At 47.1% G+C, this 18,382-nt stretch overlaps 1 protein-coding gene across 1 annotated transcript in view; it reads right to left on the reverse strand.

The window, feature by feature from the left end:
• The window catches only part of LOC306913791 (low-density lipoprotein receptor-related protein 1-like), a gene marked incomplete at its 5' end in the record, with an annotated part of 68,331 nt that extends 50,149 nt beyond the window's left edge, over positions 1–18,182 (reverse strand). Inside the window, 14 exons of the mRNA XM_079490603.1 lie at positions 912–1,028; positions 4,471–4,564; positions 4,847–4,995; positions 6,989–7,177; positions 8,007–8,212; positions 8,683–8,870; positions 9,654–9,773; positions 10,279–10,364; positions 11,388–11,571; positions 14,278–14,465; positions 14,700–14,840; positions 15,872–15,994; positions 16,229–16,357; positions 18,059–18,182. Of these exons, the coding sequence (XP_079346729.1) occupies positions 912–1,028; positions 4,471–4,564; positions 4,847–4,995; positions 6,989–7,177; positions 8,007–8,212; positions 8,683–8,870; positions 9,654–9,773; positions 10,279–10,364; positions 11,388–11,571; positions 14,278–14,465; positions 14,700–14,840; positions 15,872–15,994; positions 16,229–16,357; positions 18,059–18,182 (2,038 nt within the window). The remainder of the gene's footprint in view (positions 1–911; positions 1,029–4,470; positions 4,565–4,846; positions 4,996–6,988; positions 7,178–8,006; positions 8,213–8,682; positions 8,871–9,653; positions 9,774–10,278; positions 10,365–11,387; positions 11,572–14,277; positions 14,466–14,699; positions 14,841–15,871; positions 15,995–16,228; positions 16,358–18,058) is intronic.
• Positions 18,183–18,382: the final 200 nt, after the last annotated feature.

The following is an 18,382-nucleotide window of genomic DNA, read 5'->3' on the forward strand; positions in this document are numbered from 1 at the left end:
GCCAGAGGATAATTATTATTTTCTTTAACATTTTAATTAATAGCACAGGCAGACTCTTCACATACTAGAGCATGTCTGAAATAAGTGTTAGAGCTGAAATTGAAATGTAAATATGAAATAAATGCTTAAACATGTAGCTATGTGTAATGTTAGAGACCAGACCACAGAAGTGAACCTTTCAAGCCTGTTTTCTCAACTCGCTGTTTCTCTGCAAGACATTATACTCTATAAGCCATATCTATCAATTTGAAGCTATGATTCCCTGCTTTCATATGACAACAAATCTAAAGAATCCAATGGCAGCCCCTCCTCTGGTGAAAAGCTGGAGGTTGCACGATGGCAGGCTCTCATGTTGCTAGTGAAGCATGCGCCTGCTACTGAAGCATATGTGTCGCCTGCTACTGAAGCATACGCCTGCTAGTGAAGCATATGCGTCGCCTGCTAGTGAAGCATACGCCTGCTACTGAAGCATGCGCCTGCTACTGAAGCATACGCGTCGCCTGCTACTGAAGCATACGCCTGCTACTGAAGCATACGCGTCGCCTGCTACTGAAGCATACGCCTGCTACTGAAGCATACGCGTCGCCTGCTACTGAAGCATACGCCTGCTAGTGAAGCATACGCGTCGCCTGCTAGTGAAGCATACGCCTGCTACTGAAGCATGCGCCTGCTACTGAAGCATATGTGTCGCCTGCTACTGAAGCATACGCCTGCTAGTGAAGCATATGCGTCGCCTGCTAGTGAAGCATACGCCTGCTACTGAAGCATGCGCCTGCTACTGAAGCATACGCGTCGCCTGCTACTGAAGCATACGCGTCGCCTGCTACTGAAGCATACGCGTCGCCTGCTACTGAAGCATACGCCTGCTAGTGAAGCATACGCGTCGCCTGCTAGTGAAGCATGGCGCCTACCGCAGTTGGCCTCGTCAGAGTTGTCCTGGCAGTCGTTGTCTCCGTCGCAAATGTAAGCAGGGTTGGTGCAGATGCCGGTTCCACACTGGAACTGTCCTGGTCTGCATTTAAACTCAGCTGTTGGGAGGAAACACAACACAACACGACACAACACCAGTTAATACATTTAAACTTTACCACACCAGTGAACCCGCTTAGCTGCAGTAGTAACATTTAGTAGCTTTGCTCCAACACTGAGCACAGCCACTGTATTGAGGTAATACTCAACTCACAGCCACTGTATTGAGGTAATACTCAACTCACGGCCAGTGTATTGAGGTAATACTCAACTCACGGCCACTGTATTGAGGTAATACTCAACTCACGGCCACCGTATTGAGGTAATACTCAACTCACAGCCACTGTATTGAGGTAATACTCAACTCACGGCCAGTGTATTGAGGTAATACTCAACTCACGGCCACTGTATTGAGGTAATACTCAACTCACGGCCACCGTATTGAGGTAATACTCAACTCACGGCCACTGTATTGAGGTAATACTCAACTCACGGCCACTGTATTGAGGTAATACTCAACTCACGGCCACTGTATTGAGGTAATACTCAACTCACGGCCACTGTATTGAGGTAATACTCAACTCACGGCCACTGTATTGAGGTAATACTCAACTCACGGCCACTGTATTGAGGTAATACTCAACTCACGGCCACTGTATTGAGGTAATACTCAACTCACAGCCACTGTATTGAGGTAATACTCAACTCACGGCCACTGTATTGAGGTAATACTCAACTCACGGCCACTGTATTGAGGTAATACTCAACTCACGGCCACTGTATTGAGGTAATACTCAACTCACGGCCACTGTATTGAGGTAATACTCAACTCACAGCCACTGTATTGAGGTAATACTCAACTCACGGCCAGTGTATTGAGGTAATACTCAACTCACGGCCACTGTATTGAGGTAATACTCAACTCACGGCCACTGTATTGAGGTAATACTCAACTCACAGCCACTGTATTGAGGTAATACTCAACTCACGGCCAGTGTATTGAGGTAATACTCAACTCACGGCCACTGTATTGAGGTAATACTCAACTCACAGCCACTGTATTGAGGTAATACTCAACTCACGGCCACTGTATTGAGGTAATACTCAACTCACGGCCACTGTATTGAGGTAATACTCAACTCACGGCCACTGTATTGAGGTAATACTCAACTCACGGCCACTGTATTGAGGTAATACTCAACTCACAGCCACTGTATTGAGGTAATACTCAACTCACGGCCACTGTATTGAGGTAATACTCAACTCACGGCCACTGTATTGAGGTAATACTCAACTCACAGCCACTGTATTGAGGTAATACTCAACTCACGGCCACTGTATTGAGGTAATACTCAACTCACGGCCACTGTATTGAGGTAATACTCAACTCACGGCCACTGTATTGAGGTAATACTCAACTCACGGCCACTGTATTGAGGTAATACTCAACTCACGGCCACTGTATTGAGGTAATACTCAACTCACGGCCACTGTATTGAGGTAATACTCAACTCACGGCCACTGTATTGAGGTAATACTCAACTCACGGCCACTGTATTGAGGTAATACTCAACTCACGGCCACTGTATTGAGGTAATACTCAACTCACGGCCACTGTATTGAGGTAATACTCAACTCACGGCCACTGTATTGAGGTAATACTCAACTCACAGCCACTGTATTGAGGTAATAGTCAACTCACGGCCACTGTATTGAGGTAATACTCAACTCACGGCCACTGTATTGAGGTAATACTCAACTCACGGCCAGTGTATTTAGGAATACTCAACTCACGGCCACTGTATTGAGGTAATACTCAACTCACGGCCACTGTATTGAGGTAATACTCAACTCACGGCCAGTGTATTGAGGTAATACTCAACTCACGGCCAGTGTATTGAGGTAATACTCAACTCACGGCCACTGTATTGAGGTAATACTCAACTCACGGCCAGTGTATTGAGGTAATACTCAACTCACGGCCACTGTATTGAGGTAATACTCAACTCACGGCCAGTGTATTGAGGTAATACTCAACTCACGGCCACTGTATTGAGGTAATACTCAACTCACGGCCACTGTATTGAGGTAATACTCAACTCACGGCCACTGTATTGAGGTAATACTCAACTCACGGCCACTGTATTGAGGTAATACTCAACTCACGGCCAGTGTATTGAGGTAATACTCAACTCACGGCCACTGTATTGAGGTAATACTCAACTCGCGGCCACTGTATTGAGGTAATACTCAACTCGCGGCCACTGTATTGAGGTAATACTCAACTCACGGCCACTGTATTGAGGTAATGCACAACTCACAGCCACTGTATTGAGGTAATACTCAACTCACAGCCACTGTATTGAGGTAATACTCAACTCACGGCCACTGTATTGAGGTAATACTCAACTCACGGCCACTGTTTTGAGGTAATACTCAAGTTCAACTCACGACCACCGTATTGAGGTAATACTCAACTCACCGCCACTGTATTGAGGTAATACTCAACTCACGGCCACTGTATTGAGGTAATACTCAAGTTCAACTCACGACCACCGTATTGAGGTAATACTCAACTCACGACCACCGTATTGAGGTAATACTCAACTCACGACCACCGTATTGAGGTAATACTCAACTCACCGCCACTGTATTGAGGTAATACTCAACTCACGGCCACTGTATTGAGGTAATACTCAAGTTCAACTCACGACCACCGTATTGAGGTAATACTCAACTCACCGCCACTGTATTGAGGTAATACTCAACTCACGGCCACCGTATTGAGGTAATACTCAACTCACGGCCACTGTATTGAGGTAATACTCAACTCACGGCCACTGTATTGAGATAATACTCAACTCACGGCCACTGTATTGAGGTAATACTCAACTCACGGCCACTGTATTGAGGTAATACTCAACTCACGGCCACTGTATTGAGGTAATACTCAACTCACAGCCACTGTATTGAGGTAATACTCAACTCACGACCACTGTATTGAGGTAATACTCAACTCACGGCCACTGTATTGAGGTAATACTCAACTCACGACCACTGTATTGAGGTAATACTCAACTCACGGCCACTGTATCGAGGTAATACTCAACTCACGGCCACTGTATTGAGGTAATACTCAACTCACGGCCACTGTATTGAGGTAATACTCAACTCACGGCCACTGTATTGAGGTAATACTCAACTCACGGCCACTGTATTGAGGTAATACTCAACTCACGGCCACTGTATTGAGGTAATACTCAACTCACGGCCACTGTATCCAGGTATAAATACTCATCTCACGGCCACTGTATTGAGGTAATACTCAACTCACGGCCACTGTATTGAGGTAATACTCAACTCACGGCCACTGTATCAAGGTATAAATACTCAACTCACGGCCACTGTATCAAGGTATAAATACTCAACTCACGGCCACTGTATCAAGGTATAAATACTCAACTCACGGCCACTGTATCAAGGTATAAATACTCAACTCACGGCAGTCTGCAGGTTCGTCCGAGCGGTCCCCGCAGTCATCCTCCGTGTCACACTTCCACCAGAACGGAATGCACTTGTCGTTCTTGCACACATACTGATGAGAGAGAGACACAGGCTTTATATCACATACTGAAGAGAGAGAGACACAGGCTTTATATCACATACTGATGAGAGAGAGACACAGGCTTTATATCACATACTGATGAGAGAGAGACACAGGCTTTATATCACATACTGATGAGAGAGAGACACAGGCTTTATATCACATACTGATGAGAGAGAGCTAGGCAGGCTTATGTTTAGAATCACTAATGTATTAAAAACCAGACATAAAGTCACATAACGTAACAACAGAAGTGAAGCCTCTGTGACTCACCTGGCTGGCCGTGCAGTTGGACATGCACTGCCTGCCGTCCGCCGCCAGGTAGAAGTTGGTGGGACAGGCGCACTTGTAGCCTCCTCCGGGCGAGAGCAGACACAGGTTACTGCAGCCGCCGTTTTCAGTCTGACACGGGTGACCGGACACTGCAAGGTGGGGGGGGGGGGGGGGGGGAGGGGAAAAATAAAGTGGAAAAAAAGAGTACAATATGAAAACATATCGTTGCTGTCGTTGATGTCTTGTCTCTGGTCCCACTTGGAAGAGACCAGCCTTCAGAGGCTGGCCTCTTCCCAGTGGCACCAGAGTTGATGTCTTGTCATCAACGTGGGCGGCTGTATGTGGCTCAGGAGGTAGAGCAGGTCGTCCAATGATCCCTGGGTCGGCGGTTCGAATCCCGGCTCCTCCTCCTGTCCACATGTCGAAGTGTCCTTGGGCAAGACACTGAACCCTATACTGCCTCCAATGAGTCGGTCGGTGTGAGCTCGCCACCGTCGGTGTGTGAATGTGGGAAGTGAGGACGCTGGCGTCGACTGTTCGCCGCTTCAATTTACAATTTAGGCATTTAGCAGACGCTCTTAATCCAGAGCGACTTACAATAGGCATTGGGAGGCTTCACCTCATTGGGAGGCTTCACCTCCCAATGTATGAATGAATGAACCTTCACCTCCCAATAAGGCTGTACCTTAGCCCTTTTTTTAGGACTCGAACTTCGGCAGGATTTTTCGAGCGAACATCCGGACCATTTGTTTCTAATTAATTTAAAAAATAACCTTTGAGATCTATCCGTCGCGATCAGAGCGCAGCGCGTCTCCCCTGCTCTTTATCAATCTCTCTCGTCTCTCCCAACACACACACACACACACACACACCGTCAAGTGGCTCCGCTAAAAAACAGCTGATCTGCAAGCTCATGTGAGCTTGCGTGCAGGCAGCTAAAACAGCGTATATTGCTCGTTATTTGTTCCACCTGTGTATTATTCTCAGAAGCGCATTGAAGAGAGCATATGCTAATATATCATTGCTGCTAAGAACGGTTCCCCCTGTCAGCGATCATGCTGGTGTGTGTGTGTGTGTGAGAGAGACGCGTCAGACATTCCATTCAATGGAACTCTTTTGTTCTCACAGAACAAGGTGAGAAAGGTCAATCACCTCAGCTGCAGGCCAATCACCAATTAATTTGCACGGAAGATGGGACAGCAGAACTAGGAGATATTTCTTTAAAAAATCCCAACTTCTGACAGGAATGCACTAGAAACTTACTTTTTTTGACATGCTCATATCGCATTCTCGCCAAGATATATTTTCGAGTTAATAAAAAAAAGGGAAAAAAAATAATATTTTTTATTTAATAAAAAAATTAAAATAAAAAAACGAATGGTTCAATCCCATTAATTAAGATTCGAGTGCCAACCCTAACGAGCGAACATTCGAACCTTGAATGTTTGGGGACAGCCTTACCTCCCAATGTATGAATGAATGAACCTTCACCTCCCAATGTATGAATGAATGGACCTTCACCTCCCAATGTATGCATGAATGGACCTTCACCTCCCAATGTATGCATGAATGGACCTTCACCTCCCAATGTATGAATGAATGAACCTTCACCTCCCAATGTATGCATGAATGGACCTTCACCTCCCAATGTATGCATGAATGGACCGTTGTAAAGCGATTTGAGCACTTGGAAAAGCGCTATAAAAATGCAATTAATTATTATATAGTGGATGTACAGACCCTCAGGTTGTCTATGGGGATGGTAGATGGGTCTGTGTAGGGTACTATAGTTACCTTCAGGCTGCCTGTAGGGGTGGTAGATGGGTCTGTGTAGGGTACTATAGTTACCTTCAGGCTGTCTGTAGGGGTGGTAGATGGGTCTGTGTAGGGTACTATAGTTACCTTCAGGCTGTCTGTAGGGGTGGTAGATGTGGATATCCATGGGTCTGTGTAGGGTACTATAGTTACCTTCAGGCTGCCTGTAGGGGTGGTAGATGGGTCTGTGTAGGGTACTATAGTTACCTTCAGGCTGTCTGTAGGGGTGGTAGATGTGGATATCCATGGGTCTGTGTAGGGTACTATAGTTACCTTCAGGCTGCCTGTAGGGGTGGTAGATGGGTCTGTGTAGGGTACTATAGTTACCTTCAGGCTGCCTGTAGGGGTGGTAGATGTGGATATCCATGGGTCTGTGTAGGGTACTGATCAACAGGGTCTTGTTGGTACCCTGGGTCTTGTGGCATCTGTTGATGGACTTGGTCTCCCAGTCCGTCCAGTAGATGTACTCCTCGAAGATAGTCATCGCAAAGATGTGGGGGATGTCCTGACTCAGAACTACACACATGACATACAACAAAAAGAGTTAACATAATAGTAAGTGCATGAAACAACGCATTGTGAAGGATATCATAACAAGAGTTAGAATGCATGCATAAAGAGTAAAACAATGTTCCCAAAGCAAAGCAAAGTTCTTTGTTTACCCAGGGTGAATGGACTAAGCTCGAGATGCTTGTTTACAGCCAGACCCTGCTCATAGAACATTTCATGGTAGGGGTTCAATGGCTTGCTCAAGGGCACTTCAGCGGTGGTAATTTTAACGTGCCGGTCCGGGGATTCGAACTGGCGACCTTTCCGATAACAAGACCGCTCCGCAGACCGTTCGGCCACCGCTGCCCTGCTTTCATTATTTCAATAATCATGGTAAGATTAGCGAACGCTTTTCTCTATACACATAATACAATGTGGAGGTAGCCTGGTAAACCGTCCTGTAATCTCTAGGAACCTGGCGATTCGATTTAATTTCGATTCAGAGGGCTACGATTTGATTATAAATCAATTACCGATTATCTCGATTACAATACATAATTATTTCCCCCTCACTGTGTGACAAATAAAGTGCTTCCTAAAGATCCATAATAAAAACAGATTAATTTACTTCCATTAACTTTTATTACACTACAAACAAACAAAAACATTAAGCAGCATTCTTTAAAAAATATATTAACTCTGTTCCAACATACAAAAGAATTGTGAATCGATTCATAATCGTCTAAATCCGCATCACAATTAATCTATGAATCGATATTTATTTCCCAGCACCTCTACCTGTGTGTCTGTTGGCTCCACCCCTACCTGTGTGTCTATTGGTTGGCTCCTCCCCTACCTGTGTGTCTGTTGGTTCCGTCCAGGCTGGCGAACTCGATGTAGTCCTCTCGGGCGTCGGCCCAGTAGATCCGGTCGTTGATGAAGTCCAGCGTCAGGCCGTTGGGCCAGGTGATCTTGTCGTCCACGATGGCGCTGCGGTTGGTGCCGTCCATCCCGATCCTCCCGATGTGGGGGTTGTCGCCCCAGTCGGACCAGTACAGGTATCTGTCGGGGGGGGACACACACCGCGTCAGGCCACCCGGTCCATCACTTACTTTCCGGAACCGTTTTTTATCACACCGTCAGTGACTTCACATCTATTACCAATGAGCACTATCACAATATAGAGCTTTTTAACTAGTGGTGGAGATAGATACCAGTTTTTAATTTAGATTAATCTCACTGCAATCCTGGAGTTAATCTAGATCAATCTAGGTTAAAATGGCTCATTTGAACTCTGCCAAAGGCATTCAAAATATATAATATAAATATATATGCGCTACCGAAATAATGACGGGAAAGAAAATCATTTACACTACCTTGAAATAGCGACTTTTACCTTCTGACTCAGAGTTTCCGGCCAAATCCGGCTAATTGAGTTATTGTGTGGCGCTCTGCGCCGCTCTGATCCACCACTAGGTGGCGGTCAATGAGTTTAAAGTTCAACTCTACAGTCCCACCCCGGTCAGTCTTACCCGTAGCGTACGTCCACAGCCACGGCGCGCGGCTCCTTCAGGCCCGTGTTGACCAGGACGGTCCGGTACGCCCCGTTCAGCTTGGACACCTCGATGGTGTCCCGGCCCTTATCGCACCAGTACAGGTTCCCCCCGACCCAGTCCACGGCCAGCCCGTCTGGGTTGCTGAGAGACGTGCGGTGGAGGACCTGGCAGGGGTCAGAGGACGCCATGCAGGGACACACATTTATAACAATGAATTCTCAAAAAAAAAGAAATGGAAATTCCATGGAAAAGTAGGCCTGTTTAACCCATTTTGACCTGAGATCAGATTCAAAAAATATGTTTGAAAATGACAAAAATGAATGTTTTCTGAAAAAGCTATGTTTCTATGTCAGTGGTTCTTAAATTTTTCTAAAATAGCAGATCTACAAGCTCGTAGCGCGCCACTCGGTGGCACGCTATGAGCTTGTAGATCTGCTATTTTTCAATAGCTAAAGCATAACATAATGCTAACACCAAAAGGGGTTCCCGCCCAGAATGGGTTAAAATTGCTAAATACAACGAACAAATACAATAGATTATTTGCAATGGCATTACAACACGAAGCGATACAAAGTCAAACAGTACAATGTGGTGCTGTTTGCATACCGATACAGTTGAATCATTTCAATTAAAATTGATGCATTTATACACTTACTATATTGTTAGGCTTCATACACACATATGAAACGCATGTTCTGTGTTCTGTCTGTGTTTGATGGCCGCCTCAATGCTTTTCCAATGGAAGTCACATGATTTGATTGGCAGAACACAGCCATCAAACAAAAATGTGACTCCCATTGGAAAAAACAGTGTTGAGGCTGCCATCAAACAGAGGCAGAACACATAACATGCGTTTGATATATGTGTGTATGATGCCTTAGACCCCTAACAATTTCCTTTCCGCGCTAATCCATCCTCATCATTGTTTGATTGTCCTTCACACTGACCTGGACGTCACTGCCGTTGATGTGCATGCGTCTGATCATGCTGCCCTGGGTGGTCACGTCTGTCCAGTAGATCATCTGCTGCCGATAGTCAAAGTCCAGAGCCACAGCGTTGTTCAGGCCCTGTCACCCACACCCACACAAGTTGGCATTAGTCTCGGACAGGAATACATTCCAGCCAGATTCCGAAACCAGTCTGTATTGCAGAAGATTGTACAGGTTTGCAATAGGATGTGTTGTTGCATCCAAAGGTTGTCGCCTGTTTGACCAGGTGTAGTTGTAGTTTGCACCTGTTTTATCAGGGTGTAGTTGTAGTTTTTTACCTGTTTGATCAGGTGTAGTTGTAGTTTTTACCTGTTTGACCAGGTGTAGTTGTAGTTTTACCTGTTTGATCAGGGTGTAGTTGTAGTTTTTACCTGTTTGATCAGGTGTAGTTGTAGTTTTACCTGTTTGACCAGTTGTAGTTTTTACCCGTTTGATCAGGGTGTAGTTGTAGTTTTTACCTGTTTGATCAGGGTGTAGTTGTAGTTTTTACCTGTTTGACCACGTGTAGTTGTAGTTTTTACCTGTTTGATCAGGGTGTAGTTGTAGTTTTAACTGTTTGACCAGGTGTAGTTGTAGTTTTTACCTGTTTGATCAGGGTGTAGTTGCTGCCGCTCAGGCTGAGCTTCCTCAGGTAGTATCGGTTGGCGAAGATGAGGAACGGCTCCACCTCTGGAGGAAGGGGAGGAGTTACCGTTAGAGAACACACCCACCCTGCATAGCCTGTCTGGCCCATTATATATTGGGTCATTTATATTAATTATTTATGTGCCACTAGGTGGCAGCAGAGTGTCGGTAAACCCTGCCAGGGGCTATTTGCCTATATTTGGTCATTTACATTTCCGCTTTCCTGGCTTGGAGGCCGCCATTGTAACGATCAGCTCGCATTAGCATTAGCTCACACCGTTTACCTTTCGCCAGACACGTTAACATGTCGGGAGCGATGCGATACAAAATCACAAAATACATCCCAACCTTGGATGGATGATCAAAATTTTAGATTTTACTTTGACTGGATGGGGCCGTGCGCAAAGATCCTGGTGCTGGGGGTGACGGAGTGTCTCTTACTAGAGGTGGACTTGCAGATGGTGGGGTCCTCGGGGTCTTACTTACCAGCAGTGTTGATTTCGTCGACTAAAACTAAGACGAAAACTAAATGGAAACTAAATGAAAACTAAGCTATGAGCTTGTAGATCGGCTATTTTCAGCAAGTGTAAAAACAGTCATTACGACGGAATCAAGGCCCGCCAAAATACATTTTGGTCAACTAAATCAACTGTAGATTTAGTCGACTAAAACTAGACTAACACTAACACATTCCAGGTGACTAAAATGTGACTAAAACTAAATGAAAACTATTCAAGAGACTAATGACTAAAACAAAAAACAACACTGGTTTGACTGTCTCTTACCGGAGGTGGACTTGCAGATGGTGGGGTCCTCGGGGGGTCTTACTTACCGGAGGTGGACTTGCAGATGGTGGGGTCCTCGGGGGGTCTTACTTACCGGAGGTGGACTTGCAGATGGTGGGGTCCTCGGGGGGTCTTACTTACCGGAGGTGGACTTGCAGATGGTGGGGTCCTCGGGGGGTCTTACTTACCGGAGGTGGACTTGCAGATGGTGGGGTCCTCGGGGGGGTCTTACTTACCGGAGGTGGACTTGCAGATGGTGGGGTCCTCGGGGGGTCTTACTTACCGGAGGTGGACTTGCAGATGGTGGGGTCCTCGGGGCTGAGCTGGAAGCCCTCCACACACAGGCAGTGGAAGCTGCCGTGAGTGTTGATGCAGCGCTGCGTGCACGGGTAGGTGGATGTGCACTCGTCCACGTCCACGCACGTCTTCCCGTCGTCCTTCAGACGGAAGCCCGGGTGGCACCGGCACTGTGAGGGGGTGAGACAGGTACAGAGGGAGGTGAGACAGGTACAGATGGAGGTGAGACAGGTATACAGAGCGAGGTGAGACAGGTACAGAGGGAGGTGAGACAGGTACAGAGGGAGGTGAGACAGGTACATAGGGAGGTGAGACAGGTATACAGAGGGAGGTGAGACAGGTACAGAGCGAGGTGAGACAGGTACAGAGGGAGGTGAGACAGGTACATAGGGAGGTGAGACAGGTATACAGAGCGAGGTGAGACAGGTACAGAGGGAGGTGAGACAGGTACAGAGGGAGGTGAGACAGGTACATAGGGAGGTGAGACAGGTATACAGAGGGAGGTGAGACAGGTACAGAGCGAGGTGAGACAGGTACAGAGGGAGGTGAGACAGGTACAGAGGGAGGTGAGACAGGTATACAGAGGGAGGTGAGACAGGTACAGAGGGATGTGAGACAGGTATACAGAGGGAGGTGAGACAGGTTCAGAGGGAGGTGAGACAGGTATACAGAGGGATGTGAGACAGGTTCAGAGGGAGGTGAGACAGGTACAGCGGGAGGTGAGACAGGTATACAGAGGGAGGTGAGACAGGTACAGAGGGAGGTGAGACAGGTATACAGAGGGAGGTGAGACAGGTTCAGAGGGAGGTGAGACAGGTATACAGAGGGAGGTGAGACAGGCACATAGGGAGGTGAGACAGGTTCAGAGGGAGGTGAGACAGGTAAGGAGGGAGGTGAGACAGGTACAGAGTGGGGTGAGACAGGTACAGAGGGAGGTGAGACAGGTACAGAGGGAGGTGAGACAGGTTCAGAGGGAGGTGAGACAGGTACAGAGGGAGGTGAGACAGGTACATAGGGAGGTGAGACAGGTTCAGAGGGAGGTGAGACAGGTACAGAGGGAGGTGAGACAGGTTCAGAGGGAGGTGAGACAGGTACAGAGGGAGGTGAGACAGGTTCAGAGAGAGGTGAGACAGGTACAGAGGGAGGTGAGACACATGGGACAGAGCAAGATGGTTCATTTAGGAAGACACACCGTCCCAATTACGGCCACACAAATCCTACAGGTGGGTGCAGCGCCATCTGATCTTGCGAACGTCCATCTGTATGTTTACTGGGGCTAAATCCCACAAGAGTTTGTTGCTGCGACATAGAATGGTCCATAATAAAGTACATTTTTTTCCTGATTTGTTGCTCTGAAAAAAGCCATTTTAGTATGAACAATTTCAAATGGATGAGAAAAAGAGGTTGCGCATCAGCAATGGTGCTAAACCCAAATCCAGTATACATCAGCATGCTCTGATGAAGGCTGCATAGCCGAAACGTGTAAGCGTTCCTTTTTGGTGTGAGCCAATAAAGAAATGGAAATGTGAGTACTTTGTTCATGTCCATGTGGTTTCATTTTACACTCTCAATTGTTAAACATCTGCATTACTTAATTTTCAAGAAGTCTACACATTTTGATCAACATGTACCTGTTGTCTCTCCATTATGGTACCAACATCAATGCAGCATGGATGGAATTGAAAACTTCATACAACAATAATAAAATATTCTTTAGTTTTGGGTCTGAGAGGCTAAATGTCAATGGTCCCTGGCTCAAATACCGAATACATAATGGGCCTTGATATGAAAAGGATTGAAAACCACTGACTGGTTTGCGTACCTTGAAGCCTATCTTGAGGTCCTGGCAGAGCCGTACGTAGCTCTGGTCCATAGCTCTAATGCCTTTGCATTTAGAGCTATGTTTCCGATGACTTCCGGGGCTCGCATAAATGCAGACCAGACCAGTCTTTAGCGTAAATAAAAATAAAGTTTTTGCTACTCGAGTGCTTCCACTAAGGAAAGTAGGCTTTCTAATGACACAACCCGCCTTTGTATTGGTGAGAAGCATAAACGTTCTTTTTATTTACGCTAAAGATGAGAGGCTGGTCTGCATTTATGCGAGCCCCGGAAGTCATCGGAAACATAGCTCTAAATGCAACGCATTAGAGCTATGGACCAGAGCTAAGCTGTACGTTACCTTGAAGCCTATCTTGAGGTCCTGGCAGAGCCCTACGTTACCTTGAAGCCTATCTTCAGGTCCTGGCAGAGCCCTACGTTACCTTGAAGCCTATCTTCAGGTCCTGGCAGAGCCCTACGTTACCTTGAAGCCTATCTTGAGGTCCTGGCAGAGCCCTACGTTACCTTGAAGCCTATCTTGAGGTCCTGGCAGAGCCCTACGTTACCCTGAAGCCTATCTTGAGGTCCTGGCAGAGCCCTACGTTACCTTGAAGCCTATCTTGAGGTCCTGGCAGAGCCCTACGTTACCTTGAAGCCTATCTTGAGGTCCTGGCAAAGCCCTACGTTACCTTGAAGCCTATCTTGAGGTCCTGGCAGAGCCCTACGTTACCTTGAAGCCTATCTTGAGGTCCTGGCAGAGCCCTACGTTACCTTGAAGCCTATCTTGAGGTCCTGGCAGAGCCCTACGTTACCTTGAAGCCTATCTTCAGGTCCTGGCAGAGCCCTACGTTACCTTGAAGCCTATCTTGAGGTCCTGGCAGAGCCCTACGTTACCTTGAAGCCTATCTTGAGGTCCTGGCAGAGCCCTATGTTACCTTGAAGCCTATCTTCAGGTCCTGGCAGAGCCCTACGTTACCTTGAAGCCTATCTTGAGGTCCTGGCAGAGCCCTACGTTACCTTGAAACCTATCTTCAGGTCCTGGCAGAGCCCTACGTTACCTTGAAGCCTATCTTCAGGTCCTGGCAGAGCTGCGAGCAGCCGCTCAGCTTGCTGTTCAGACACTCGTTGACGAAGCAGTTGAGTTCGTCCGAGCCGTCGCCGCAGTCGTCCTTGTTGTCGCACAGCAGCGTCTCGTTGACACACGCCCCGTTGTGGCAGGCGTACGCCGTGGCGTTGCATTTCTTCTCTGTTTCGGCGACAGAGAGAGGAGGGGAAGAAGGGAGGAGAGGAGGGGAGGTGTCGATGAATGGGATTGTTTGTGTCAAACGTTTCCAAACTGAAGTATTTGTTTTGCTAAAGTGTCGTGTGTGTGTGTGTGCGTGTGCGTGTGCGTGTGTGTGCGTGTGCGTGTGTGTGCGTGTGCACATGCGCGTGTGCGCATGTGCGTGCGTGCGTGCGTGCGTGCGTGCGTGCGTGTCACCTGGGCCGGTGCAGTGGGGGTTCTTGGGAGCCTCGTCTGATTGGTCGTGACAGTCGACGTCTCCGTCACACTCCCACCCTTTCTGGACCAGGCAGCGGCCGTTGGCGCAGCGGAACTCGCTGGGACCACAGGTCGGGTACTCTGGACGGTCGGAGAACCAAAACACACCAGAGTTAACGCTGCGTTCACACTCACAGCTACAGATACAGCCTACCATTCAGTGTCAATGAGCTCACAGCGAGCTTGTAGATCTGCAATTTTTTCTAACATTTTTATCTCAAATCTTCGCCCCCATCTTTCAGATGGGGGCACCGCGGCCGAATACTTATAATTCTGGGGGTCCATGACATGAAATAGTTTGAGCACCACTGATTTATAGAAACATAGGTTCAGTATTTCAGAATACTGTCAGGATTTAGAAGACATTTTGTAGAATCTGCTATCAGGTCTCAAGTAGTCTTGCGTTGCCAGACTGTTGTTGCCTCTCGCAATTTTCAAATGCTTCCGTCATACAGTCTGGAGAAGAAGAGCTATCATGAGTAAAATATAAAGCGGAAGTGGAGCCTCCTCCCCACTTCCGCTTCGTCTTTACAGTCGCGCAAATTTATCCTAATATAAATAGAAATCATCTAAGCATATATAGCTTGTTGCTTAGCAGAAAAGGAAATAATAAGGTCTAAAGATATTTTTTAAATATAGTTTCGTGAACGGAAATGGCAGCTTCCTTACTCGGATTTCAGGAGCTGTAGTTCCAGACTCTATGTAGCATTCGGAGATTGTGGAATAGTTGTCTGGATACGCTAGACTTGGTCTCAACGGGCTAAAGAAGGTCTCAGTAACACTCACCACACTCTATGGACTCTAAATAACGTCTCAGTAACACTCACCACACTCTATGGACTCTAAATAACGTCTCAGTAACACTCACCACACTCTATGGACTCTAAATAACGTCTCAGTAACACTCACCACACTCTATGGACTCTAAATAACGTCTCAGTAACACTCACCACACTCTATGGACTCTAAATAACGTCTCAGTAACACTCACCACACTCTATGGACTCTAAATAACGTCTCAGTAATACTCACCACACTCTATGGACTCTAAATAACGTCTCAGTAACACTCACCACACTCTATGGACTCTAAACAACGTCTCTAATACTCACCACACTCCATGGACTCGTCCGAGCCGTCGGTACAGTCTCTGTCGTGGTCACACACAAAGTGTTTGGGGATGCACTGTCGGTTCTGACACATGAACTCGTTGCTGTCGCACGTGTTGTTGAACACTGAAAAAAAACACACACAAACACAAAGGGGGAGAGGTATATTTATTTAGGGAGTAAGCTTGCCGAGCCAAGGAGCCTATCTCCTGTTTCTGTAGCGTGAGGCTTTTTTATTGTACCAAAAGGTGCAATAAAAAAAATGAAATAAAACAAGAACATCACAATACAATGAGTTGCAACAGAGCAGCGTGGTGGGGGGGGGGGGGGGGGCAGGGGGGGGGGTCCTCCTCTCCTCACCACAGCCAGCCTTGACGCTCTCATCCGAGCCGTCGGGACAGTCCTTGTCTCCGTCACACTTCCAGCGCAGAGGGACGCACACGTGGGAGCCGGGACACTGGAAGGCCTCGGGACTGCACGTCTTCGTCTCTGGAAAACACACAGAAAGAGAGAGTTTAACGTTGTTGTTGTTGTTGTTGATGATGATGAATGATGGGGTTCATTGTGTCCAGAGTGTGTTTATTATTTGGTTTTGTCAATTGAAACGCTCCACAGAAATGGTAAGAGGATTTGACAACTGTAAACAGTCCCAAGACACGGATGGTTTACTACCAAAGTAGAACGGAATGTCCTTTGAGTTCTCAATTGCTTAGGAGAAAGGAGGGACACTCGCACACTTGTCAGGTTCAAGAGTATTTATTTTTAGAGCAACGTTTCGGTCTTGCGACTTCCTCATGCCATAAAACTGGATTTGACTCTTGCTAAGTTTATAATTGCATGTAAAGCCTGATCATCATCATCATTTTTCGACCACGGTCGAGATCGTGGATTTCACAATATTATGCCAGACTTCCCGGTCCTTCATTACCATCCCCAGTTCCTGCCTACTGAAGCATGTGTCCCTAGCGATGACATCAGGGAACGACAGTTTTCTACCTCTGGTCTGCTTTGAGGCAGGACTCCAGAGAAGAAGGTCTGCTTTGAGGCAGGACTCCAGAGAAGAAGGTCTGCTCTGAGGCAGGACTCCAGAGAAGAAGGTCTGCTCTGAGGCAGGACTCCAGAGAAGAAGGTCTGCTTTGAGGCAGGACTCCAGAGAAGAAGGTCTGCTTTGAGGCAGGACTCCAGAGAAGAAGGTCTGCTTTGAGGCAGGACTCCAGAGAAGAAGGTCTGCTTTGAGGCAGGACTCCAGAGAAGAAGGTCTGCTTTGAGGCAGGACTCCAGAGAAGAAGGTCTGCTTTAAGGCAGGACTCCAGAGAAGGGAAGATAATATATACTGATGATATATACTCAGCACACCGAAAATAGCTGACCTATAAAGCTCACAACGCGTTGCATCGTGTTTTATCGTGGCACGTGCGTTGAGGACGGAGTGGCATTCCGACGCAACGCTATTCAGACGACATGGCTGTGCGTGCGGTTAGGGTTAGGGTTACTGCACGGAAAACACTCCTTTGGGCTAAAAACGTCCATAGCCGTCAACACATTTGGGCTATTTGTGGCTATGGCCGTATTTTGTGAGAAACTAATGCTTGGAATGGATTCAGAATCATGAAAACCACCTAGTTTGACTAGTTGCTACTTAAAGTATGATGACATTTTGAATAGTTTGCCTTCTATAGGTTGTTAATGGTATGGTCACATATTATGCCAATTATGAAAACATATGCAAGTTAGTATCCGGCAGTTTCTAGATGCTGGGGACCCATACTCAACATTTATAACGTTGGGGTACTCAAAATGCCAGGGTTCATATTGGGCTCTATCGGCTTGCAAGTAGACTATTTGGCAGAGGCTTAGTAATGGGCCGAGTCGGAATGGCGCCCAACCGCATGACGTTTAGCGGGCTTGGGCAGAATGCCCAGTGTAAACACAAGCTCACAACGCTTGTGTTTTGAGGTGCGTGACGTGCAGCCAAAAGTACAAGCATGGCGTTGGTTGTGTTGTGTTCAGTGTCAGAAGCGAGGCTTCATGGTTGCGTTGAGCGTTACGGTTGCGTGGCAACTATGACTATGGTTGCGTGGCAACTACAGCGGTAACTATGGTTGCGTGGCAACTACAGCGGTAACTATGGTTGCGTTGCGTTTAGTGAGGCGTTGCGGTTGCGTTGCGCTCGGCGCCGGGCGGACTCACTGCACTTGCTGTCCTCGTCGGTGCCGTCGCCGCAGTCGTCAGCTCCGTCACAGACCCAGCGGCTGGTGATGCAGCGGTGGTTACCACACTCGAACTGGGACGCACTGCAGAACTTATCTATGAGAGAGAGAGAGAGACACTGAGCAGAACTTATCTATGAGAAAGAGAGAGAGAGAGAGAGACACTGAGCAGAACTTATCTATGAGAGAGAGAGAGAGACACTGAGCAGAACTTATCTATGAGAAAGAGAGAGAGAGAGAGAGACACTGAGCAGAACTTATCTATGAGAAAGAGAGAGAGAGAGAGAGACACTGAGCAGAACTT

The sequence above is a fragment of the Electrona antarctica genome (genome assembly GCF_951216825.1).
Source record: "Electrona antarctica genome assembly, chromosome: 21".
NCBI classification, from domain to species: Eukaryota; Metazoa; Chordata; class Actinopteri; order Myctophiformes; family Myctophidae; genus Electrona; species Electrona antarctica.